The sequence below is a fragment of the Wallemia mellicola genome, assembly GCF_000263375.1.
Source record: "Wallemia mellicola CBS 633.66 unplaced genomic scaffold WALSEscaffold_18, whole genome shotgun sequence".
Taxonomy (NCBI): domain Eukaryota; kingdom Fungi; phylum Basidiomycota; class Wallemiomycetes; order Wallemiales; family Wallemiaceae; genus Wallemia; species Wallemia mellicola.
The window spans coordinates 124,573-143,735 of record NW_006531975.1 but is presented as its reverse complement, the minus strand read 5'-3'; the positions used below and the strand labels follow the sequence as shown (position 1 = coordinate 143,735).

General features: G+C 42.3%; 12 protein-coding genes across 12 annotated transcripts; 7 read left to right on the top strand and 5 right to left on the bottom strand.

Annotated features, from left to right (window-relative positions):
- Window positions 1–1,292: 1,292 nt before the first annotated feature.
- Window positions 1,293–1,927, top strand: WALSEDRAFT_61026 (hypothetical protein). Its single transcript, XM_006959567.1, has one exon. It carries the CDS (start codon window positions 1,310–1,312, stop codon window positions 1,592–1,594), a length of 285 nt encoding a protein of 94 aa, XP_006959629.1. The 5' UTR covers window positions 1,293–1,309; the 3' UTR covers window positions 1,595–1,927.
- A 2-nt stretch (window positions 1,928–1,929) lies between these two features.
- Window positions 1,930–2,916, top strand: WALSEDRAFT_61025 (hypothetical protein). The gene has a single exon (XM_006959566.1). The coding sequence runs from the start codon at window positions 2,241–2,243 to the stop codon at window positions 2,619–2,621; it is 381 nt and encodes a 126-aa protein (XP_006959628.1). The 5' UTR covers window positions 1,930–2,240; the 3' UTR covers window positions 2,622–2,916.
- Window positions 2,917–4,327: 1,411 nt separating this feature from the next.
- WALSEDRAFT_61024 (MFS general substrate transporter) lies at window positions 4,328–6,067 on the bottom strand. The gene is made up of 4 exons (XM_006959565.1): window positions 5,762–6,067; window positions 4,865–5,713; window positions 4,750–4,818; window positions 4,328–4,702 (listed from the first exon to the last, which is right to left on the bottom strand). Exons 1-4 carry the CDS (start codon window positions 6,022–6,024, stop codon window positions 4,435–4,437), a joined length of 1,449 nt encoding a protein of 482 aa, XP_006959627.1. The 5' UTR covers window positions 6,025–6,067; the 3' UTR covers window positions 4,328–4,434.
- A 66-nt stretch (window positions 6,068–6,133) lies between these two features.
- On the bottom strand, window positions 6,134–7,854 carry WALSEDRAFT_61023 (UV excision repair protein Rad23). The gene is made up of 3 exons (XM_006959563.1): window positions 7,767–7,854; window positions 6,500–7,720; window positions 6,134–6,450 (listed from the first exon to the last, which is right to left on the bottom strand). Exons 1-2 carry the CDS (start codon window positions 7,833–7,835, stop codon window positions 6,779–6,781), a joined length of 1,011 nt encoding a protein of 336 aa, XP_006959625.1. The 5' UTR covers window positions 7,836–7,854; the 3' UTR covers window positions 6,134–6,450; window positions 6,500–6,778.
- WALSEDRAFT_65498 (DUF1168-domain-containing protein) lies at window positions 6,148–6,733 on the bottom strand (the record flags this gene model as incomplete). The annotated part of the gene is made up of 2 exons (XM_006959564.1): window positions 6,148–6,450; window positions 6,500–6,733. 2 exons carry the CDS (start codon window positions 6,731–6,733, stop codon window positions 6,148–6,150), a joined length of 537 nt encoding a protein of 178 aa, XP_006959626.1.
- On the top strand, window positions 7,847–8,833 carry WALSEDRAFT_61022 (Nep1-domain-containing protein). The gene is made up of 2 exons (XM_006959562.1): window positions 7,847–8,554; window positions 8,599–8,833. The coding sequence occupies exons 1-2, from the start codon at window positions 7,860–7,862 to the stop codon at window positions 8,720–8,722; spliced, it is 819 nt and encodes a 272-aa protein (XP_006959624.1). The 5' UTR covers window positions 7,847–7,859; the 3' UTR covers window positions 8,723–8,833.
- A 34-nt stretch (window positions 8,834–8,867) lies between these two features.
- WALSEDRAFT_61021 (hypothetical protein) lies at window positions 8,868–9,474 on the top strand. The gene is made up of 2 exons (XM_006959561.1): window positions 8,868–8,998; window positions 9,047–9,474. Exons 1-2 carry the CDS (start codon window positions 8,936–8,938, stop codon window positions 9,428–9,430), a joined length of 447 nt encoding a protein of 148 aa, XP_006959623.1. The 5' UTR covers window positions 8,868–8,935; the 3' UTR covers window positions 9,431–9,474.
- Window positions 9,475–9,536: 62 nt separating this feature from the next.
- Window positions 9,537–10,918, top strand: WALSEDRAFT_33414 (autophagy protein 6). Its single transcript, XM_006959560.1, has 4 exons — window positions 9,537–9,983; window positions 10,032–10,450; window positions 10,493–10,579; window positions 10,622–10,918. The coding sequence occupies exons 1-4, from the start codon at window positions 9,735–9,737 to the stop codon at window positions 10,902–10,904; spliced, it is 1,038 nt and encodes a 345-aa protein (XP_006959622.1). The 5' UTR covers window positions 9,537–9,734; the 3' UTR covers window positions 10,905–10,918.
- An 87-nt stretch (window positions 10,919–11,005) lies between these two features.
- Window positions 11,006–12,500, top strand: WALSEDRAFT_40063 (CDF manganese transporter). Its single transcript, XM_006959559.1, has 5 exons — window positions 11,006–11,148; window positions 11,202–11,234; window positions 11,279–11,323; window positions 11,365–11,902; window positions 11,947–12,500. The coding sequence occupies exons 1-5, from the start codon at window positions 11,026–11,028 to the stop codon at window positions 12,426–12,428; spliced, it is 1,221 nt and encodes a 406-aa protein (XP_006959621.1). The 5' UTR covers window positions 11,006–11,025; the 3' UTR covers window positions 12,429–12,500.
- Window positions 12,501–12,546: 46 nt separating this feature from the next.
- On the bottom strand, window positions 12,547–14,086 carry WALSEDRAFT_33412 (alpha/beta-hydrolase). Its single transcript, XM_006959558.1, has 6 exons — window positions 14,029–14,086; window positions 13,588–13,983; window positions 12,944–13,543; window positions 12,824–12,899; window positions 12,693–12,774; window positions 12,547–12,648 (listed from the first exon to the last, which is right to left on the bottom strand). Exons 2-6 carry the CDS (start codon window positions 13,961–13,963, stop codon window positions 12,589–12,591), a joined length of 1,194 nt encoding a protein of 397 aa, XP_006959620.1. The 5' UTR covers window positions 13,964–13,983; window positions 14,029–14,086; the 3' UTR covers window positions 12,547–12,588.
- Window positions 14,087–14,392: 306 nt separating this feature from the next.
- Window positions 14,393–16,211, top strand: WALSEDRAFT_29699 (PLP-dependent transferase; the record flags this gene model as incomplete). Its single annotated transcript, XM_006959557.1, has 11 exons — window positions 14,393–14,516; window positions 14,562–14,610; window positions 14,652–14,704; window positions 14,747–14,841; window positions 14,884–14,969; window positions 15,013–15,049; window positions 15,091–15,225; window positions 15,271–15,337; window positions 15,386–15,519; window positions 15,565–15,674; window positions 15,722–16,211. The coding sequence occupies 11 exons, from the start codon at window positions 14,393–14,395 to the stop codon at window positions 16,209–16,211; spliced, it is 1,380 nt and encodes a 459-aa protein (XP_006959619.1).
- An 11-nt stretch (window positions 16,212–16,222) lies between these two features.
- WALSEDRAFT_61018 (hypothetical protein) lies at window positions 16,223–19,151 on the bottom strand. The gene is made up of 3 exons (XM_006959556.1): window positions 17,912–19,151; window positions 16,740–17,865; window positions 16,223–16,695 (listed from the first exon to the last, which is right to left on the bottom strand). The coding sequence occupies exons 1-3, from the start codon at window positions 19,095–19,097 to the stop codon at window positions 16,386–16,388; spliced, it is 2,622 nt and encodes an 873-aa protein (XP_006959618.1). The 5' UTR covers window positions 19,098–19,151; the 3' UTR covers window positions 16,223–16,385.
- Window positions 19,152–19,163: the final 12 nt, after the last annotated feature.

Here is a 19,163-nt window from a genome sequence, read left to right as displayed (position 1 = left end):
TTGGATATTTATCGTCATATCTCCTTATAATCCTGTAATTATATGAAATAATAAGGATGACCATATATGAACATTTTATAAGAAAGTTAAAAGATTTCTAGAGTGTGATAGTCATGTAGTGTGCTATCGAAACCTGTGAATTTGACGGTTCCAATTTCAAATCTAACTTAGCTAAGATCTCTCAAATGAAATGGTCGATAACATAATCTAGCCATATACTTATACACAAGGTTTAAAGACGTGAAAGTGACATTAAGGAATGTTCTATCACCGGGCAAAACGTTTCATATCTTAGAGGGTACACCTCGGTTAGACGGACTTAGATGGTTCCTGAGTTTAATATACGTTGGTGTCTACTCATAAACTCTTCCGAAGCTATACGTTCCTAGTAGCATATAAATAACCGTAGAATGTCTGTTTCTCTTCATCAGAAACAATGAAATTCACATTAATTACCGCACTTACCTTAGCAATCGTAGTTGGAACCACTCAAGCAGCAGGTATAGCAGCATGTACTGCGAACAAAGATGGTACAGGCCCTTATGATCAAACATATACCAGGATTTGCTGTCAAGAGCAAAATATGGCTGGTACACTTGCTCAAGGCAAATACGATGAAAAATATCATGATTGTAGAACACACATCACAAATGGCAACGGTATAGATCAAGGAAAAATGACCGAATGTTGTAGCAAAAATGGCCTTGGTAGCACGGCACAATAAGCTCTGTGATTTTTGGATGAATACTGAAAGATCTAAACATCACAAACGAAAATCTTCATAATGATAAAATTAACAGTTCTGTAAAGCATATAATTATATGTGTCAGATTTAAATGGTCGTGACTAGTAAATGTGCTCTAAATATCACAAAATATTGGTAAGGTACACAATGTGAATGACGATGATCTTAACACATACATTCGTTATTCTTTCTAGTACCTCGTAAAGCATGATATTGTGATACATTGTATTATTATAACTACTCCACTATCGAGATACACCATTAGATGAATGACCTTCGAATAATAGCAATGAGTGCCTTAAACTTTCGTATGATCGCCCGAAGTAATTTCACGTACAATTTGTATAGCGCTGTCAACCTGAATTATGGCTGCTCGACGACTGAAGTCTCATAAGATTAAACGTTCATTATGACTGAACGTTCCACGGTACTCCGCGGCGAACAGGACTGGATAGTTCCTGTTTTAATATGCCGCGGAGTCAAAGTAATTACTTCCGGAGCTGTGTGTTCCTGGAAACATATAAAACACATTTCAAATATTTCTCTTCCTCCTTCATCAATACAATGAATTTCACTCTGACTAGAGCAATTATAGTAGCAGTCATACTTGGAACCGCTCAAGCAGCCCACATTGCAGCTTGTACGGAGAACAAAGATGGTACTGGGCCATACGCAGCTGATGCAACAAAGGCTTGCTGTGAAAACCAAGCTGGAAATGCTAATATCAATGGTTACTACGACTCTGACTATGGCGATTGTAGAACGGGAATTACCGGAGGCAACAAAGTAAATCAAGGATACATTACTGCATGCTGTACAGACTTGGGCAAAGGCAGTACGGCTCAGTAAACTTATGAGGCCATTTAAAATCTCAAGATACGTCAAAGTCAAATCAGCTAATCAATAATCTTTTATAATGCGAAGTTAAGGAAAAGGTAGTTAGATCTTTGATGTAATATATGTACATGCAATATGAATTGATTCTTTTTCACCATTGATTGCTTGAACTTCAATATCTTACAGTTGAAAGAACTACGCGTTTACTGAACCGCATAATGTGGAGTAAGATGTAATGGGTACATGTGCACAACAACCTCGCAAAAAAGCTGTATAAACATACCAACACTATCGGAGTTCATCTCACAGTTAGACTTCCTAAATTAATCTAATTCGTATCTCTCTATCTGGATTTATGTATAACTACTACACAAAGTCCACTGGACAACAATTTGAAGTCTGTTGAAGATCTGCGCCTTTTCATCTGTGTAATATTCATCTTCCACTCCCAAAGTTTTAAATTGCTATTGCTCGATCGAAATTTGTTCCTACATCCACCGCAAGCATGTACGATATAAGCACAAGTTATCTAAACTCTGGCTGCTCGATTAATGAAGTCTCATGGGATTAACGTTCATTATGACTGTGAACGTTCACTATTTGATGACCGTTCCACGGTACTCCGCGGCGAACGGGACTGGATAGTTCCTGTTTTAATATGCCGCGGAGTCAAAGCAACTACTTCCGAAGCTGTGTGTTCCTAGAAACATATAAAACACATTTCAAATATTTCTCTTCCTCCTTCATCAATACAATGAATTTCACTCTGACTAGAGCAATTATAGTAGCAGTCATACTTGGAACCGCTCAAGCAGCCCACATTGCAGCTTGTACAGAGAACAAAGATGGTACTGGGCCATATGATTCTTATGCCACTGAAGCTTGTTGTGGTGAACAATCTGGAATTTATAATGTACATGGCCATTATAGTGAAAAGTATGGTGATTGTAGAACAGGTATCGTCGGTGGAAATTCGGTTGATCAAGGAGCAATTACTGCTTGTTGTACAAAATTAGGAAAAGGCAGTACAGCTCAGTGAATCGGATATGGTCTTTGAACATTAAAAATTGAAGAAGCAAGGTTATCAATTTCTCTCAATGATATCGAGATTCAAAGATATCAATTTATATGATTCATAAATCGCGTTCTTTTCTTAATGAAAATTTCCTTTCATGTGCTATAATAGACTCTAAATAACCAGCGTGCAAGTGAGCAAACTGTAGTCTTTCCATGGATGACAGTGCCTACCGAAACGCGTACCTGGTTATGTAATCCGCGCATTTGACACGTTGCCAATCACATAAGATCACATGGATACTGTAAGGTAGTCATAGCTTTTATTCAGTTCTTGGACATGCCCAACAGATGTGGATGTATTGGACAGTTAGCTGCACTATCAATAGTAACCTCTACGAATGATGTCATTACTGTTGAAATGATGCATTTAAAATCCTTCAACGTACAATATAACAAACGTACAAAGCCCTGAGAGTCTAACAACAGGATTAAAATGCTACACACCTCTGGTCCAAAGAACGCAAATCCATGATTGTACGAGTTAATACTCAACTTATAGGAAGTACAGTATGGTTGATATTTGGCATTCTCTAAAGTCTATAATTATATACATTACTATCCTTTCTAATAAACAAATAGGTGATACAATATTAGCAAAAATATATTAGTATTCCAAATCCTTACAACATTTGAGTAGGTAAAAAGCGAACTTTTCTATACAGTTACAGTTTAATGTGGTTAGCTGTAAAACTCATCTCATCAGATACGCCGGACTTGACTACTATCTTAATCACCATCATCATGAAAACACTGCCATAAGTGATAATTTTTATAATTTTCAAAACCATTACATCGTTCAAGTATTAGTTGCTAGTTATTTAGCTACCTTTACTAATACTCATTTGCGCAGGCAATGCGATATCGAATATACGTGGCGCTATATTGATCTCTGAATCATTCCTGAGTGTTTGACCGGTCTGATTTTACCTTGAGCTCTATGACCAGATATACAAAAGTGATATGAATACTAGTTACAGAGATGATACTGAATATAATGTTGGCATAGTTGTCCGGGGTTTTGTTCGAAAACACATGTCGCTTCTAATAACAAAATATATATAACAAAAAAGCTAACGGAAGACATTTATGTAATTTAAGCATTAACTTAAAAATAGCGCGATCAGCTTTAAATTTTGATCCTTATTTTTGTATATTAATATCAAGTTGATACATCCTCAAAGTCTTCTGCGATTTCTGATCTGCTATAAGTGACTATATGAAAAATTCTGCTTATTTGGATGATCTTCAATACACCCAGGCTTATAAACTTGACATACCATGTTAATTTTGCGCTAGTTTTAGGAAAATATATATTCGTAAGTTGTAAATGTTACCTTCCCCCTTTTAAAATCTAATCATTCAATATCTGTAAATGCATGTTTTACATCATTCACAGTAACCATCGTCAGTGCCTAACCTAACCAATTTAAAATCTCCTCTCAGTATACATAAGAGTGAGTTAGTGGCTTTTTGATCTCTTATCCTCTGGAAAAATTTCTTTCCAAGAAAAGAACGGTATCAGTTGAGGTTTTCTTTTATTACAGCATACATAAACTGATGTTCGGAAGTATCCCCATCCAAATTTAGCCTACAGAAGCTCAAATAATTATAGAGGCGTAAAATTGCAGTATGCTAACTGTAGCATTGTTTATTTCTGCGAGAAAAAGCTAAAGCTAGAAAAATATATTCATCCGATAATTAATATACACGTGAAAAATGCAATGATTATGTAAAAGTATGCAAATAGTCTAAATTGAATATCCGAGTCAATGTAATCATTCTCCAAACTTAGAACGAGCCCTGAATGCTGGTCCTTTGTATATCAAAACCCAGGGAACAATAGCAAGGACAATCTGGACTATACCAAGTATCGTACATGCCCAACGTGGCCCAATCCCCTCGTACATCTTATTTGCGAAGAGCGGAAATGCGAAAGCAAACAAACTCCTACACATGACGAGACCACTGAGCGCACTTGCTGCACTAATAGTATAGCAGTCGTTGATATAACTCACTTGAGCGAGATAAACCATACACTGTGCTCTGAGTTTCTGTCAGTGGGCGTCCCTTATAGAGTTAGTATCACTCACGCTCCCCACAGCGTACTGGCTATTATAGGCGACCACGGGCTGATCCATGGGTAGCTTGTCCATCCGAACCTTGTCATATTATTAGTTGATGTCTATAATTATCGTATCAACTTACCAAAAGAAGAAGATAATACCGAATATACCACCCAAACAGGCACCTTCTAATCTTATTTCTGGAGGTGGCTTCTCACCTGTCTCATTCATTCGCTTAATATAGCGTCTATTGAAGAAAAGAGCAGTAACCATTGCAGCGATGACACTACCGAGCGAGAGTGGTATAAAACAGAGACCACGTACGCCATTGCTCATATCATGACCACCCTTCTCTGCCGAATAAACGAATTGAAAGGCCTCAAAAAGGAGGTATTGAACACCATAAACGAAAGCACTATAGAAGCTGAGTGCAGCAAGCATAGGTTCGTATGCGAGCATAACAAATGGTTTTGTGAAAATGTCGTTCATGACTCCAGACATACCCTTTGTCTGGAGTTCTTTTGGTGCGACGTACCGTTTGTCTTGGGTTTCCTTGCGCAATTTCTTTGCTTTCCAGACAAGCAAAACGGGTTCATATGTCTCTGGGAGAATAAATAGAGCCAATATCGCGCAGCTCCCGCTGAATATAGCGAGTACGCCAAACATCCACCTCCAACTTGTGCCGCTATCGTGTATAAATCCACTAACTATGGGAGCAATGCTAGGACCGAGGTAGGGGCAGCATGCGTATATTGCGAGTGCAACTTGTTTGTCCTTTGCCGTGAACATGTCTCCAATACAGGGGCCGACGACAATAATCATACAACCACCGAAGAAACCGGCAAAGAACCTACAAACATATAGAGCTTCTGGCGTACTAGAGACTGCGTCTGCGATGTTAAAGAGTGTGAGCACCCAAAGGCAGAAAATCAGGGTATACTTCCGACCGAATGCTTCACTAGCGGGTCCCCAGATAGGGCCAAGGACATAGCTAATAGCTATGTCAGATATTGAAGTATATACGTAGATATACACCTACCCAAGCATGTATACACTCAAACAAAGTGTAGCTTCAATTTCGTCTGTAAAGTCGAACTCGGCCATTATATCCTCAGCAACACCAGTAGTGCCTGCACTAGCCATCGCTGATGCTATAGCGATAATACCAACAAAGACTGTGAGCGACCATCTCTTCCAAGCTGGCCAGAGTTTAGGACTATCGCCCTCTAGGCTGTCCACGAGAAATAGCTCACTATTCTTCTCTGTATCTTTATCGAAGGTGGTTATGTCTTTATCAGACATAATTGTTTACTAATACGGCACACTCTACTGGATAGTTTCGGCTCGTCGTACGACTATCGGAGAAGCGCATAAGCGAAAAAATGCATAATATATATATTTATTAGGAGAAGTAGATGATACAGCTCACCAGCTGCTGTCTTCTACAACGGTAATAGGGTTTTCCGTCGCCACGGTTGGCGTTTCTGTCTTTTCTACAACCGGAACAGCTGGTGCTTTCTCGCTGTTTTCTTCAGAAATTGGCAGCGTACCACCTACTATCTTCCTCTTCTTGAACTCCGTATCGTCTTCTTTGTTGCTCTCCTTGGTTTTTGCGTCTTGCTTACCTTGCTTACGCTTATTCCTCCTATTCCGATTCTTACTCGTTTTAGCTTCTGCTACCGCCTCTCTCTCACGTCGCCGTTGTTCAAATTCAGCTGCTCTGGCTTCCTAATCGCTGTTAGAGAACTATCAGTCAACCTGTCGCAATATGACGCACTTCTCTTCTCTCCTCTTCCATGAGCTGTACACGATCGTATTCTCTCCTTCTCGATTGCTTATAAACATGGAATTCACCACTACCGGCACCAGCTGAGGATCCTTGTACATGTGCAAACATCTCCTTTGCAGGCGCAATTTCTTTCTTTTTTGGTGCATCTGGTATATATACAGGCTTTGTAGGGTCCTCTAAGAGCTTATCAAGCTGCTCTTTTTGATAGTCAACTGGCGTCATTGTCATAGTAGGAAGGCAAGAAAATAATTAATCATAATTTACAATTTATAGATCCTCCTGTTGCTCGAATAGGTAGTTTGCAGCGAGTTCTTCGTTGCCCTCGCAAGCCAATAACGCCTGGGCTGACATTTCTCTTGAGAAACCAAGTGCTTCTAATCTAGCGACAGCCTCAGCTTGCTCTTCTGTGAGGTGGATAACCTGTCCAGGACCATCCTCGTCTTGGAAGTCACCTTCTGCACCTTCACCGCTGAGTAAATCGAGCAATGCTTGAGGGTTTTGTGCGAGAAGTTGGGCTAAAGTTGGATTGGATTGTGCAATTTCTTGTATGAGCGATTGTAACAATGCTGGGTTCTCTTGTGCAGCTTGTACGAGTTCAGCGAGTTGTGCTTGCTGGCCATCGCCACCTGGAGCAGCCTGACCTGCTGCTGGAGAGCTCTGCTGGCGAGCAGCGTCAAAGAGGTTCAATGGTGCACCTGTTGGTTGGTTTGGTTGCTGTTCAGATTGTTGTTGAGGCTGCTCAGATTGCTCTGGCTGTTGTAAATGCTGTGGAATTCCAGTCATGAGGTATTCAACTGCTCTTTCAGGATTGTTGAAGGATGCTCTCATAGCTTTCATTACTTGTGCTCTATCGAAGCCCATTTCTACCATATTACTAACAGCTGTCTCCAATTCAGAGCCCATGGCAAGGTTGTTGCCTGGTTGAGAAGGAGTTGACGAGCTGGCTGGTTGCTGAGTTTGCTGTGGTTGTTCTGGCTGTTCTGGCTGTTCTGATTTCTGGGCTGGCTGCTCAACCTTGGCTTCATCCTTTTTCGGTGTCGCTGGCTGGGGTTTTGGTTTTGAGACCATGACGACGAGGAAATCTTTCTCCTTTATTTGGAGGCTCTCTATCGTCCTGTCATCCGCCAAAATCTTACCAGAGAAGATCAGCTTCTGTGTGTTGACGGCGAATCCTTGGTCAGCTTCTATCTTTTGCTTGAGGGTGGCTATCTAAGGGGCGTTAGAAAGGGGCGTATATATGTCTATTACTACTAACTGTATCGCTATCCTCTACAACAACTTTGAATACTTTTTGCTGTAAAGTTTTTATCGTCACTTCTGGCATGATGATAGTTTGGTTCAAACGGTGATGAATACGATGAAGCGTGCTAATCCAGATGACGACTTAGAGAAGCAATCAAAGAAGCTGAACCCAATGTCCAGTGAGTTTATACCAAAAACTAAGCCAAAGACTATGGATCTAGATCCACAGCAGCCACGAATTCCAAAGACTAAGCTCGAGAAGGAGAATACTAGAAGGCTTATTGTAGTACTAGAGAACGCTTGCTTGGAAACTTACAAGCTCAGCTCCGGTTCGTCCACCAAAAATGGTGAAGCAAAATACGCACTCCTCAATTGCGATGAACATCAAGGTATCCTAGCCAAAATGAAGAGGGACATCTCAGACGCTAGACCAGACATCACCCACCAGTGTTTACTCACTTTGCTAGACTCTCCGCTCAACAAAGCTGGCCTCATGCAGGTCTTCATACACACCTCACAGGGTGTCCTCATTGAAGTAAATCCTCAAGTCAGGATTCCAAGAACTTTCAAACGTTTCTCCGGTTTAATGGTGCAACTCCTCCATAAGCTCAAGATCATCCAAATGAACGGCTCAGAAGTTCTTCTCAAAGTTATCAAGAATCCAATCACGGATCATTTACCAATTAATTGCCATAAAATTACTCTCTCTGGTGACGCTCCTACTACGAAGATTACCGACTATTTGCCTACAATACCAAAAGACAAGTCTATTTGTGTCTTTGTTGGTGCAATGGCACATGGGTCAGTCTCTTCTAAAATCTAAAGTTACATCTAACAGTACGCAGACAGGATAACTTTGCTGACGCTATCGTTGATGAGAAGGTTTCCATCTCGAATTACTCACTCTCAGCTTCGGTCGCCTGTGGTAAATTTTGTACCACGCTAGAAGACCTATGGGATGTTATCTAGGATTAGAAAGTTGCATAGAAAAGCGCCTCAACACGCCAAATATAGCATATATTATTATCATCTTTGTTATTGTATTAGACGTTCATCCGTCAAATTATCGCAATTTACGTGTTTTATTTTCTATTCCGATCTTCGGGTCGACTCGGCAATCAGTTGATGTTCTATAAAATAAGCGACCGATAATAATTCTATAGACCTTCAATCTATACAGTCATGTCAGATATTACTTATACACATCTTAAGAAGGAAGACATCGAGGCTCTTCAGCTCTTACATGTGGGTATTCACATACTTTCTATAGGCTCTTATTTAAATACATAACAGAAACAGACACTCACAGGTGTTCCACCAGACTCTGGATTCTACCTCACTATGCAACTCGTCTCTGATTGTCTTTGTCTAGTGGGGAAGAACGATGCAGGTGAAATACTTTCGTTCATCACTGGCAGATGTGTCGAGGGAATCGTACATGTTCTCACACTCTCTGTATCAGAAAAATACAGACGTCAGGGTATAGCTACAACGCTGATTAGGAAACTCTTATCTGAGCTATCTGAAGATGAGATAGCCAGGGTGGAAATACACACTGGTGGATCGACAGACGAAGCAAATGTATTCTGTACTTCACTTGGTCTAGAAGAACGCCATCTGCCAGATCACCTTAAAGCTGAGAATGGCACCAGCTATCATGGTACTATACATACATAAGCAACTGTAAAGCTAAATATAAATATTTTCTTATTTTTCTCGTTACACTTCTCTTATCACTCAACATCGAACGTCCATGACTTCATCGTGCCAAAGATGCAAACACCCGATAAAGTTTGACGATAGCTTGAAAGCAGTCGGGAGTACGAGCGTTAACATACTACAGAGTTCGCTCAATAGTAATAGGGTCAATATACCAGATATCACGCAGAATAACTCTGGTACTGGAACACCAAATAGCAGAAGGGTCATTAGAAAGCCAACGAATTTGGGTGATAGCTATATAGATATAAAGGAGGATGATATGCATGAAAGCGAATCACCAGCTGTTATACGGATGAAACTATTTGCAATATTGACCACAAAATCTGACATCAGTCATCCACTTTGTATCGACTGCGCTAATACAGCATTGGATTTGTTAACTGATGAGTTTGACGATCTTAAGCGAGAGCGCGATGCGTATATTTCTTTTGATAGCGTAGCAACGTCTATCAAAGATCAATTTGAGAGTCAAGCAGATGATGACGAGACGATTAGATTGATAGAGAGGGTATGTTATGCTGTTAGATTTTGTTTACATATCGCTCACAAAACACAGCTTGAAAAAGAAACAACAGAGAAGAAGAGCAAGTTAGATGAGCTCGAGAAGGAGAAATTGAACCTCGAGCGTGAAATGCGTGAGCTTGATGCGGAGGAAGAAGAACTTCAGGGTGAGGAAACGGCTTATCTGCGGCAGCGTTCGACACGCTTGCTCGACGACCAGGAGAGCATACAAGACCAGATATCTGAGCAACACAGTCTCAATGAAGCCCAGGCAGAGCTTGCTAGACTGGAGCGGACCAACGTCTGGGCCGACGTCTTCACAATATCCTCAGATAGTGGGATTGGCACAATTGCAGGTCTACGTCTTGGAAGGATCAACCAGAATGTTGAATGGAGCGAAATAAACGCTGCCTGGGGACATCTAGCCCTCCTACTCTACTCTGTCGCCAATAAACTTAACTTTGAGTTCATGAAGTGAGTGAAACATGCTTCTTCTACTTTACTAACACACAGAAGTGCGCGTATTATACCATTAGGATCATTTTCGAAGATTGAGAAAGCAACATTGACGCAGAATGTGCTGAAATGGGAGACTCTCGAATTGTATGTCTACTATATTTATAAAGCCAATCTGACTATTAATAGATACCACCCCGGAAGCGCATTATCGATGCTGCATACACGTAGATTCGATCAGGCGATGATAACGTTCCTTGACATGCTAAAGCAGCTGCTAGACTGGATAAGCGCCCGAGATATGACCGTGAAGTGGCCTTATAAGATCACGAAAGAGCGAATTGGCGATAACAGTATTCGGCTTCCAGGACAATTCACCGGCGACAAGACGGCAGACGAGGAGTGGACGAGAGCACTCCGCGGTCTACTGGGAACATCTAAAGTGCTTGTACAATGGACAACATCCGAATAAAAATAGTTTTTAAAAATAAACCTTGTTTCCGTAAATAGATACCCAAGACTCGACATATTTAGAGAATGCTTGACAACCAAGGCAAAAGTCTGTCGACAGGCTTTAAGCATAACGTTGTAAAATGTCTATCGAAAACGAAAAATCCTTCGAGGAGACGCTCAAACCGGTAAATCTTAGAGAGAAGCTCGTCGAGGATGAGAGGATGTCTAGAGCAGAGCGCAAGTTCTATAGATCACAGAATGCGGTGAGTAGGATACCAACAAGTCGTATATATAAGTCACTGATATCACTTCGCAGCTGATAGAGTCATACCTCAAATCAGATAACGGCGTGAGCAGCATCCAACCATATGAGACAATACTGATTGTATACAGAGCAGGAAAGACCCAAGTAATTATACGCGAGACGATACGATAAGAGTGTGTAGGAACTAAATCATTAGGTTGACTAACGAGATTAGGCCAAGATAGCGATTTACGGCTCCATGACATCTTCAATGCTACTTGCCGGATTGCAACTCTACGCTGCGATAAGCAGTCTCAGTCTCTCATTCTTCTCGACGCTGATAAATACCATATTCGACCCTATATCGAACGTATTTCTCAATTGGGTCTATGTGAGATCTCAAAAGTTGGACAAGAATAAATGGCCGGATGGTGGATCGAGGCTAACATCGGTGGCTAATTGTTGTTACAGTTTTCTCATGATAGCTGTGAATGCTATTCTTATAGTTGAGTCAATACGATCTCTCATTGAGGGTGAGTCGAGCACGGAATCGAACAACCCATCAGGCGAAATAAATGGTATACACGTCCCCTCTATTGCTGCAGTAGGCTTTGCATTCCTCGTCAAGATCGTACTCTGTATCTATTGCGGGATGACCAAACATCTCAGCAGTCAGATTGAAATTCTTTTCATAGACCACCGTAACGATTTACCAGTCAATGGATTTGGTATACTTACTAGTGCCGGTGGTACAGTACTCAAATGGTGGATAGGTGGGTGTCTCATCTTCATTGAAACGGGCTGACATGTCTCAAAGACCCTGCAGGATCAATCTTGATATCAATTGGTGTTATCACCGTCTGGGTACTAACACTCGTCCGTCAATTTAAGTGTCTAGCTGGTATAACCGCGGTCGAGCGGACGCGAAAGAAAGTACTCTACAAGGCCATTAACCTCGACGCGAGCATATTACAAATATCATCCTGTTACGTCTATCATTGTGGACAGGACGTCAACGTGCGTTTGGGGATCATCATGGATCAGACAACGCCTATCTATGAATCTCAACAGGTTGCTCTCAGTCTCCAGAATGAACTGAGCGAGATTGAGAATGTACACTCGGTGTTTATAGAAGTTTTGGCCAGCTCTCCAAACCCAACGCCAGTTATGTTGCCCACCATATCTGATTTTAGCCCTTCGGAACTAAGCACGATTGCAGAGTCTGACACACAATCTGCTTCTAGCCGAACACAAGACACACAAGACTCACCGCTCGAGCCAGCCGTACAGCTTAAATAAGTCACTAGCATTTTGCATTTCCCAACATAATATATACACACGCACATTCCACACATTGTACACTAATATTCGATACTACATAAATCATGTTTGATAATACAAAAGTAGTGATAGTGATGCCAGTGTGGTATTTTTTATAATTTAGATCCGCGGGTAGTAACTACAGTCCATTCTTGGCGAGATTGTCAGCGATTTCCATGTAAAATGTTGCTGGTTTATACTAAAGAATGATTAAAAGGGTAATATAGCTAAGCGTGTACCCACTTTGATTGCCCTACCAGTGAACTCTGCCCATGCGAAGCGAGCGTGGTTGACCCATCCTACAAGATCGAGGTGATTTGCCCCACTGAGGTATGTGTAAGTAGAAAAAATATGTTATTAGAACAACTACCCACTCGATAGTACCCATGAAAGTACCCCAGCGCGCACTTTTGACTGAGACAAGTCCATCATTTTCGCCTTCACGTTCGACTTTGTCACGTCAGATTGTATCAAAACTGTACAGATAAACATACCTATGATACTCCATGGATATCGCCAGGTATCAAACATACCAGGGTCATGCCTAGCAGCATAACTGAAATATTTGATGGTCGGAAGATCAGGGGTCTGTTCATTGAACCTTGTCATGGATTTCGTAGTGAGACCTTCGAAAGCCTTGCCGTCGCCGCTAAAAAGAGGTACCACTCTATTTGGAAGATTCGACAGCAAGCCCGGTAGACGGTGTCTACCAATTACATCGTCAATCATATAATCCGCAAAGCTGGAACCCTGATGAGGAGTGCTGATTGTTGTAATTGACACAATATTGTAGCGAATTGGGTTCATATGAGTAGCCAAATGCCGACAATCTAAACCACCCATTGAATGTGCAACAAGGTTAATGTCTCGACCAGGAAGATACTTCGCAATCTGCTCATCAAGTACCTTTGCCCTATCCTCGACTGATGATGTGGCTGGCACACGCGTGATGAGCACCTCTACACCATTCTCCTCCAGGACTTCGCTTATGCCCCGCCAATGAGATATCTGAAGAGCGGGTATATTCGTAGGTCCTATCAAATCAAAACCAAGTAAACCATGGCAGAAAACAAGCGGGTTTTTGGGTATTTCATCTGTATGTCATCAGAAAGATTGACAAAGGAAGTCGATCACTAACACTTAGATTTGAGGTCACCTTTATCGTGTTCGATACTGCGGTCCGCCTTATTCAGATATCTGTCTTGCTCTTTCGTATTCCCCGTTAACCAATCCCGCCAGCTATCTGACCAGCTTGACGTCTTCTCGAGGTCTCTAAGTTGGGTTTTGGCGTCTGATTGCGCCCGCCCGCGTGGATAGCTACTGCTGCTGTCTAAACTGACGCTTGTGCTTGGTAGGGTGGAAGCTGCTAGGCCATTCATCAATTTCCAAGGACTGTACGGCTCTTTCTGGCTGAGTGTTTGTGTGCTTTCTACCAAAGTCGGTCGATTGTTTGTGTCGTCTGATAAGGCGTTGCCCAGGGCGTCCTGAATTGCATTCCTCTTAGATTCCGTCATAGACGTCGACGCACTCCTTCCTAAGGAATGCTATTAGGAATGCCAGGGAATAACTGTAGACTCACTCAAGCGAATATTTCTCATCTGATTCGGCGTCCTTTCAAATGAATTCGTTGCGCCAACTTGGCCGTTCATTCGCAACGATCAAGTTATGTATTCGAGCGAGCTAATAGGAAAGCGCTGGAAGGATATCATATTGGGTGTTATAGCCCTCAAATACGTCACTAAAGTTGGTAGATATATATATATTTACGGGATAGGACCGTCGATCAGCCATATCTACAAATCGCTATCAAGAGTGCGTCAATTTGGAGTAAATAAACAGTCTAACGTTTCCAGAGAGCTTTATTGCTACTCACCCAGCTCCCATCTGCTAGAAAGCAGATCGATGATGAGCTTAACCAAGCACTGAGTGACTTAGATAAGAAAATGGTCGTCAGAGATCCGTCTCTTCCGCTACACAAGCAATTACCTGACAAGGGACTAAGCAAGGACGCCGTGGAGAACCATTTGGTTGCCTTAGGTGGCTTAGAGCACTCGAAATGGGAAGAAGGTGTGTTGTTTATCCATCCAAAACACCCAATTAAACGATGATAAGGGCGCGTTTCTGGTGCAGTATATTATGGCGATAAAGGAGACGTTAATGAGTATGTTTTGTTTCCTTTCATAACAATAGTTGATTTCTCAGTATTATCGTCGATGCTTTCAGACGTTTCACTGTCTCGAACCCGCTCCATCCAGGTAGGATAGCTGTGATTAGTAGTTTATGCTAAAATACCCTAGATGTATTCCCTGGTATCAGAACTATGGAAGCGCAGGTTGTCTCAATGGTCCTTCAAATGTACAATGCTGGCCCAGACGGTGCAGGCACAACCACAGTGAGTGACGATAATCATAAGGATCATTTATAACCCAATCAGTCTGGTGGTACCGAATCTATCCTGCTTGCTTGTCTTGCCTATAGGAACTGGGCTAAGGAGGCGCGTGGCATAAGTAATCCAGAAATGTGGGTTTCTACCATTATCAAAACCTATTTAACGAAAATCAAGGATTGTACCTGTCACGGCACACGCGGCATTCAACAAGGTAGGCTCTCTCTAATCTGAGAATGCTTTCTCACAGTGCAGGCATCATACTATTTCGGAATCACACTCAGACATGTCCCTGTAGACCCAGAAACTCGCAAAGTAAGCATCAAGCACGTACGAAGAGCACTCAATCGCAGCACATGTATGGTTGTCGGCTCAGCACCTAATTTTCCCGTAAGTTCTAATCTTCTATCGTTCGTTAATTAATGAAATTCCAAGGATGGAAATGTGGATGACATTGTAGAGCTCGCTAAATTGGCAAAGAAGTATGGTGTTGGATTGCACGGTAAGTCAAATATTGTATGATGCAACCATTATCTGACTTTGAGTGAAGTCGACTGTTGTCTTGGTAGTTTCATAATGCCTTTCCTCAAGGATGCGAGATTGGTAACTACCCCATTCGACTTTAGCGTTGACGGCGTCACATCGATCTCATGCGACACCCACAAGTATGGTTTCGCTCCGAAGGTGAGTGACTTATCGCATATGTCACAATAGTATTAAATGATCCAGGGATCATCCGTGATCATGTATAGAAACAAGACATGGAGATCATATCAGTATTATAGTCAACCAGATTGGACAGGTGGTGTATATGCATCCCCAACGCTCGCTGGATCACGGTGAGTGTCCTGTGCAAGCTTATTTGTTTATCTTAATCGCCACACAGTCCAGGTGCACTTATCGCAGGAACATGGGCCGTCATGTCACATATGGGTCAAGAGGGTTACGTCCAATCATGCCGTGACATTGTCACCGCCCGGATATCGATACAAGAATATATAGAGCAGGAGCTCAGTTCAGATCTCGCCATCATGGGAAATCCAATATCCTCAGTCGTGGCTTTCAAATCTGTTAACCCATCACTAAACATCTACACAGTCGGTGATCTTATGCACGAAAAAGGTTATTCATTTAATGCTATTGCTAACCCTCCAGCTTTACACATCGCCTGTACTCGTCCAACACTGACTGCAGTAGATGACATCAAAGCAACGCTCAAGTGGGCAGTTGAAGAGGCAAAATCACGTAAAATAGACAAGAAAGATGAAGGCTCAATGGTTGCGCTTTATGGTGTAGGTAGTTCAACTGCGATCGGACATGATCTCGTCGACTACCTCGCCAAAGGATTCCTCGACACTATGTACGTCGTTTCTTAAAAACTCATTTTAATGAATATATGTATATTTTCGGTTCTTGACTACAAACGATTAAGCGAATAAAGTGAACATAACAAACTTGCTTAAGAAATAATACGTGATGATAGATTGGATACAGTCCATTTGTTGGGTTGAAGAGAATAAAGGAAATTATCGCAAAGTGTGGATGATTTTCTAGCTTCCACCTTCTTCGTCTTCACTATCGTGCTCAAGTGTAAATTTGACTTGTGGACGACGACTACTACTTGAAGTGGCGGATGCGCGGCTTGGACGCCTAGATACCATACCTTCCGAGCCAGCGCTGTTGCCTTGTTGACCTAGATTCATATGGCTCAGACTTTCGGTCAATGACTGATTCTGGGTATTGCCAGAAACTATATTCTCGTTCGCTGCGGCTTGTCGCAGCTTTCGCATTGATCCTGCGTCAAGTGTAGATGATCTCTGCATGTTTGTCTGTGACTCATCATACGTTGGCAATCCCTCACTGATTCACTGTCAGATAAGCTTCATAGATGAATATATACTCACGGTAAAGGCACGACACCACCACCAAGGAAACCTCTACTGGCTACGTCATAAGAAGGAACTCTATTCAGAGCGCTAACGTCATCATCATCATCCTCATTACCATTGTCGGGAGATGTATTTGCTAATGGTGATTGCTGGTGAATCTTGCTAGATGAAGCCGAATGTCCATGTGATTTGAAGCTTGTCAATGGTTTAAGCGCTTTCGGTACACTTTTAGAAAGTTTATGCGAGGAGTGTCCCGAGAAAAGGTTATTGAGTGAGTGGGATGAGCTGAATGACGGCCTGGTTGGCTTCTCCTTAGCTTCAGATGGAGGAGGTGGTTGTACGTCGTCATCATCATTCAAACTTATTGCCTGACTAATATCCTGCTCGCTGCTTCTTCTATCCCTGTCAGATCCACGCCTTTGCGGTAGGAGATCACCATTCCGGAACCCTCTCTCTGGTGATCCTGCACGGGATGAAGCGCGGGAGTGCTGACGCGATCCCATGCGAGAGTTATTACGTGAGCTTCCTGGTGATCTGGTGTTTGCTGCTTGTTGTTGCTGGTTACTGGCATTCCTCGACTGAGCTCTGGCTATTTCACCCAAACTCATGTAAAATTCACTATCTGCCCAGCTCATTTGCGGTCTCGTTGGGAGTGTTCGTCCATTTGTAGGTGAGCTTGGCGAAGAACCAATAAGCTGATCAGGTGGAGTTGCTATTCCAGAGCTGCCTCGATTTGAGCCTTGTATTGGCACACCTGGTGTGGTTGGTCGAGAGTCCGATGGCGACATTGGAGCAGGCGATCCTCCCAATGGCGAGTATGTGTGATTGCCATAACCAGACGGGATTGTACCACTAGTAACGACGTTGGCGTTTGGAACTCTATCGTAAATGTGGTTAGAGTAGGATGGTAAATCAGCGGTAGCAGCTGCTGTAGCTGCTTCATCTGCCGTTTGCGGATTGGCTGCTCCAGCTGACTGTCCAAATAGCGCCCGTCTCGCGTTTGCTGTTGCTATGACGTTCTCCTGCAATAGTCTGTTTGATAGAATATGGATTGGTAAGGCACACCTCAATTCTGATTGGTGACCATCGCGGTTCTGGATCATGCACGACCATTTAATTTTATGGTACACCTGTACTGGCCCTTTTGAATGATTAGAGATGAAACAAAGATATTTAGAAACACCCACAAAATTGATGAGTTGGCACAGCAGTAGCTGGGATGTCAACGTTGATCACACTGTCGACTTCACCATCATTGAGTTCAGTTAAGTCTTCTGGTCCTTCAGCTAATCTCGGATCGTTATCCGACCAACCAACCATGGCCCTCCTAAGTGGTCTGCGCCAGCTTGGGTTTTCATTACTTTCTCCAGTTGAGGAAGGATTTGATAAATCCAACGAACGAACAGATTCAAGGTTTGAATTTGACTGTGGTCTTGCTGCAGGACTTGTAGGTACAGATCTAGTTCCAGGAGACGACATGGCATTCGTATCAGTTCTTTTGCTGAATAAAGGCATCTCTACAGGTATAGGCTCACCATCAGGTGAAAACTGGTGTCTAGCTGTTGTGACCATCCTGTTATCTTCTTGTTTGTTAAATTTGCCCTGGGTTTCAGCGTATTCCTTGACGATTGTAGTCAATTGGGTGACTTTGACGCCTTTTGTCAACGGTGTAAACTTTATTGAGATGGGAATCGATTCACCAGCAGCGAAAACCTTGTGAGGTAAAGTGATCGCATACATGATCTTCTTTGGCCATGTGTTCTCGATATCGAGTGTTTGCGAAAACTCGAGGGCCTCTGAAGGTAAACCATGCAAAAGAGTGATCGGCAGAGAGTTATATAAGTCTTTGTGGATAATTTGTGGTCTATATGCGTGAGCTTTAAGTTTATACTTGATAGAAGCGGCCCCGCTAACTAATTGGAAGGATGCTGGTAATTCAGAATGTAAATCGAATTCAAATTGGAAGGTGTGTCTACCTGCACCGAGTGTTTGGTGGTGCTTTCCAGCTTTCGTCATGACGGATTTCTTTTCATCGATGAGGATATGAGTGTCGTTGACGGTGGAAGTACGGTGTCTATCTTGTAAATTAGTTCTACATTTTCCTGATATTTGGATAGTGATATCTTTGAACTCCGTAGAGTGGCTAAGGTGTAATTTGACGGCACCACGGAGTACGAAAGGAGTGCTATCACCTGGTAAACCTCGTAATACGACAGTTTCATGCTCGGGTTCTATTTCTATCTTGGAGGGACCTTGTGCGTCTGCGGATGGTCTCCTAGTTGGTGTAGGTACGTTCGAGGGTAGAGAGCTGCTAAGTGAGGGTACATCAGTTCTAGATGATGATCGTGAGAGATTACTCCATATGGGAGCCATTTGAATTAATCCGAGTTGATTGTATAGAGATCTCCTGGGGACTTGCTCCTCGGATGATGGCTGTCA